The sequence below is a fragment of the Sitodiplosis mosellana genome, unplaced genomic scaffold (assembly GCF_009176505.1).
Source record: "Sitodiplosis mosellana isolate CC-2019 unplaced genomic scaffold, AAFC_SMos_1.0 Smas_scaffold_6226, whole genome shotgun sequence".
Classification (NCBI taxonomy): domain Eukaryota; kingdom Metazoa; phylum Arthropoda; class Insecta; order Diptera; family Cecidomyiidae; genus Sitodiplosis; species Sitodiplosis mosellana.
In genome coordinates this window covers 14,951,512-14,955,709 of record NW_022601467.1, presented here as the reverse complement: position 1 = coordinate 14,955,709, position 4,198 = coordinate 14,951,512, and the positions used below count along the sequence as shown (strand labels likewise).

The following is a 4,198-nucleotide window of genomic DNA, read 5'->3' as shown; positions in this document are numbered from 1 at the left end:
AACGATCACACTGAAAAACAAGTGAATGAAAAAAATGAGGGCAAAAGCTATTCTAATCTAGTTTATGATGAACTGCCACTTATGAAAATAATATATATGTTTAATATGTGAAAGAGGAAGAAGAAAAACACACAAAATATCTGATTAAATCAAATGCGTTTCTATTTCAGAAGACATGAATTTTATGAATTTCCATTGGTTAACCACAAATACATTTCCTGTGGATTTCTGAGTGATTATACGATTTTACAACATTTACTTGTTAACAGTTAATTGCTGCTGTTTTTTTTTATTTCTTTTTTTTCATTTTTGATAGGGTAATAACATGATGTATAAAATATAGTATCTTTGTTTTAATTAGAATGTTATTGATTTTAAATCATCGCTAGTATTTAGTTAACGTGTACCGAGTGCTTCATATCGACGAATCGATCATGAAAGCCACTTTGAGATGCTACGTAAAATGTTTAATAATGATCAATACAAACTGGTCGATTGCAAGTTCCCTTACAAATTCGAGTATATTGCATTGACATATAGACTAATAAGTTTTTTTTTTCTTCAAATTTTTACTTCGAATATTTTCCTTCAACACCAACAAAAAGGTTCAAATTTCGCTTGATTCGCTTTAGTTTTCAGATGTTTCTGTTGCCGAAATGACTTCAAAGTCAAGACCATTTTTCGACAAGTTGGAAATGTAATTGGTCTTGGCAAAGCAGGCACCAGGTGGTAGAACGCCACCAGTCAATGGCAATTTTTCCTTTTCATTCAAGATAGTTGTGGCTGCTAGCAATAGAGCGATGCAAGTAGAACCGTATCCTATATGATGTCAAGAAAAATTGTTCTAATTTTAGTACTTGGTTCTTTTGTTTGTATAGTGGGTGGGTGGGTGGGTGTGTGTGTGTGTTTTGAATTTACCTGGGTTAGTGCCGGTGACACGAGTAACAATCTTTTTCGATGGCAATGTGGTATGTTGATCGGTTGGTTCTGACAAAGCCTCTTCCTTTGGCCACCCTTGGCCGTAGAATGTAACGGAAAATTTGGTATTTTTCATCGACTCTTCCGATGGACCTTCATGCGAGATGAAACCCAATGAGAACAATTTCGGATATTTCAACAGCAATTTTCGTCCGAACGAATATTTTGCCAAAATGCCGAAGATGATTCCCATGAATGAAACCATCAACACGGTTAGCAATGATCTATAAATAGATTTGAAAATGAAATTAATTAATAATCGCATTCAATTAAGCTAATTCTGGTTGTTTTTTTCTTTTATCATCATACTTGAATTGTACGTAGGCTTGCATTTGAATGGGACGCTTTTGTTCGTGTTCGTACAAGAATCGCTGTGATCGCAAAACGACTGAACGATCGGAACCAAGGAATGGCAAACACCATGCATTCACCAAATCGGATTTATGAACGGCTATAATCAAAACAAATAAATAATCATTTCGTTTAATTTATACAATTGCCAGTATCAATCGATGCACATATGGGGATGATGTCATCTAATAAATAATTATGAAATTACCTGGTCGTTTGATTTGTTTCGGTTTGCTGTATGGCAATGGTTCTTTGAATAATTTCTTGCGAATGGCGCTCAATTCTTTGGCATGTGCCAATCCATAAACGGCCGATTCCCAGGTACCATAATGGATACTGTTATGAAAATGAAAAATAATTTTATTCAAATGTCACTTGAAAAATTGACACAATGTTCAATTTACCCGGCTCCTGAAGTCGGACCAACTGCCCAGCTCTTCAAATATGTTTCAACCGAATGAACTTCACCATCGAAATGCTTCTCCAGGAACATCATACCCATATCGGCTGGTATGCTGTCGAAACCACAAGCACTTACAATATAAACGCCTTTTTCGCGTGCGAGATCATTGTATTCGAGTTGCATTCGTTCCATGAACTGTGGTTCACCGCTCACATCAACATGATGCGTGCCCGCGTTGATGCTACGGTTATTATCGAAACGTGAAAAACAATTCAAGAAAATTCGCAAAAAAAATAAACATTAGAATTACCATGCTTTAACAACCGGTTCGCCATAAAAGCGGTAAGGACCGCAACAGTTCACAATAATCTATAGCAGACAAGAGAAGGAGAAGAAAGAAAAAAAAATCATGGAAAAACAATTTTATTGCGTACAACGCAATTCGTGAACAAACGATGACATCATGGTGTTCGTTTGTTTGGTTTGTGGATGTGGGATTGGCGAAAGAGGCAAGAAAACACCTGTTATTTACCTTAGCGCGTTCGGCCATTTTTTGCAATGAATTTTCATCTTTAACATCGGCTATAATGATCGGAATGGCCGAAAGATCTTTTTCAACTTTGTCACCGACTTCTTTCAGTGTACGCTTCAATTTTTCTTCGTCACGTCCAGCAACGCCCCATGACAAGTTCTCTAACAACTTAACACCTTCATATACCGTGTACTTGCCGGCTGTGTGTGCACAATAATTAAAATGAGTTTGAATAATTTCGCAAAACATTGTGAAGAAGAGCAAAAAAGAAGAAGAAGAAGAACAAACAAAGAATGAAGCCAGTGTGTACTTACTGAAACCACTTGCACCGAAAATTACAACATCCAATCGATTGTTTGCCATCTTTCAAAATGTAAATGAATGGAATTTCTTGTCGAGCTGATCGCACAAACTGAACTAGATGAAGAAAAAGACGCAACAAAATATGCGTGTATTGTATGACTAACCACTACGAATAATGACTTAATCAATTTTTCGGACGGAAAAAGTGGCCGATCAAATAAAATATGTACACAATGCAACCACAATGTCAAATACGACGCGTCACGATGACTCTCAAGACCTTGACTTTCCTCTACTGTTTGTGCTGTGCTGTTTTTTTTTTTATTTCATCGGTAACAGTTTCAAAAAGTTGCTATTTTTCATTTATTGGGTTTAAAGGTTAAGAAAGAAGGAAAAAAAAAATCGTTATTAAAAGTAACAAAACGCACAAACAACAACAAAAACAACAATGGCATCGGCAACAGCAACCATAGCGTATCAAAAAGTACGAGCGAAAAGAAAAAAAAAATCCGAGGGAATTTCAAATGATTGCTATGGTTATTCGGTTGTTTGTGTCGCATTTTAAATTGTATGTGCGTTTGTTCGTTATGCATTCCGTCGAAATAACATTTTCTTTCTTGGAATAAATTCAAAACTTACTTAACACAAATTTATTTGTCGTTCAATCGGTTGGGAAACACACCATAGAACTAAAGTCCACAAGAATTACGTGGAACCAACTGAGTGGTTGAATGAATTGCAATAAAATATATGATGAACAAAGAAAAAAATGAACTTATCGCGTTCTTCCTAATTTGGAGTACTTTTTTTTTTGTCTTCTTCTACGCCGAAATTTCGTGCGGCTCTTATTTGTTCCTTCTTCTTCGTATGACTATTTTCGACAAATGTGTTGTGTGTGTTTTTTTTTGCTTCCTTCTCGGTTTTCGTGTGTTTTATGAGAGATGTAAACCAAATGCGACTCAACAATGTACTGTGTGGATGGAGGCATACCGTGTTCGCTTGTAACATTTCAGTCATTTCGGGGTTCTATAGCGTGCGTTCATATAGTATAAGTATAAATGTTGTGCGATGTGCTATACACACATCTAAAAATGGAACGAACGAGTGAAGAACACGTCTGTTGTATCGCATTAGCTGGAGCCGGCAAATATGATTGTATGCGCTTCACTTGAGCTCGTATACAATACATTCGTAACACGCACAATACAATCAAAACGATTTTTTCTACGACGAATATGAACAACAACGTCAGAAGAGAAAAAAAATATCGAGCTGTGTTTCGCCGCGAGAGAATTTCACTCGACAATTGAAACCGATAAGTGATAGTGTGTGCGAGTTTAAAATAAAACAACCGTCTTAATTTCCTATTGAGCACAATTCGATGAGTGGAATGATGTTTGAAGTATTGCACGCTATTCCATTCTTACCCATTTCCCCATGCAGCGGCAACGGCAACGATGATGCAGACTCAATCCAAATGTTTTCAAAACAGTAACGTTCTGTTTACCTTCTTTTTTTGCTCCTCTACTGTGCACCACATATTATGGATTTACGTTCAAAATAAAAATGATATATCTGTTTATCATTTATTTATATCACACCACAGTTTGTGCCAGCAATGAATTTTCATT

At 36.2% G+C, this 4,198-nt stretch overlaps 1 protein-coding gene across 3 annotated transcripts; it reads right to left on the bottom strand.

The window, feature by feature from the left end:
* Nucleotides 1-139: 139 nt before the first annotated feature.
* On the bottom strand, nucleotides 140-3,786 carry LOC129579378 (saccharopine dehydrogenase-like oxidoreductase). Of its 3 annotated transcripts, none has more exons than XM_055469435.1 (9): nucleotides 3,207-3,786; nucleotides 2,579-2,681; nucleotides 2,265-2,464; nucleotides 2,043-2,101; nucleotides 1,734-1,973; nucleotides 1,538-1,665; nucleotides 1,288-1,429; nucleotides 919-1,202; nucleotides 140-819 (listed from the first exon to the last, which is right to left on the bottom strand). In XM_055469435.1, the coding sequence occupies exons 2-9, from the start codon at nucleotides 2,625-2,627 to the stop codon at nucleotides 629-631; spliced, it is 1,293 nt and encodes a 430-aa protein (XP_055325410.1). In that variant the 5' UTR covers nucleotides 2,628-2,681; nucleotides 3,207-3,786; the 3' UTR covers nucleotides 140-628. The 3 variants fall into 3 exon arrangements, with proteins under 3 accessions (XP_055325410.1, XP_055325411.1, XP_055325413.1); XM_055469436.1 differs by having other exon boundaries at nucleotides 2,579-2,919; nucleotides 3,207-3,542; XM_055469438.1 differs by having other exon boundaries at nucleotides 2,579-2,676; nucleotides 3,207-3,542.
* Between the last annotated feature and the right edge of the window lie 412 nt (nucleotides 3,787-4,198).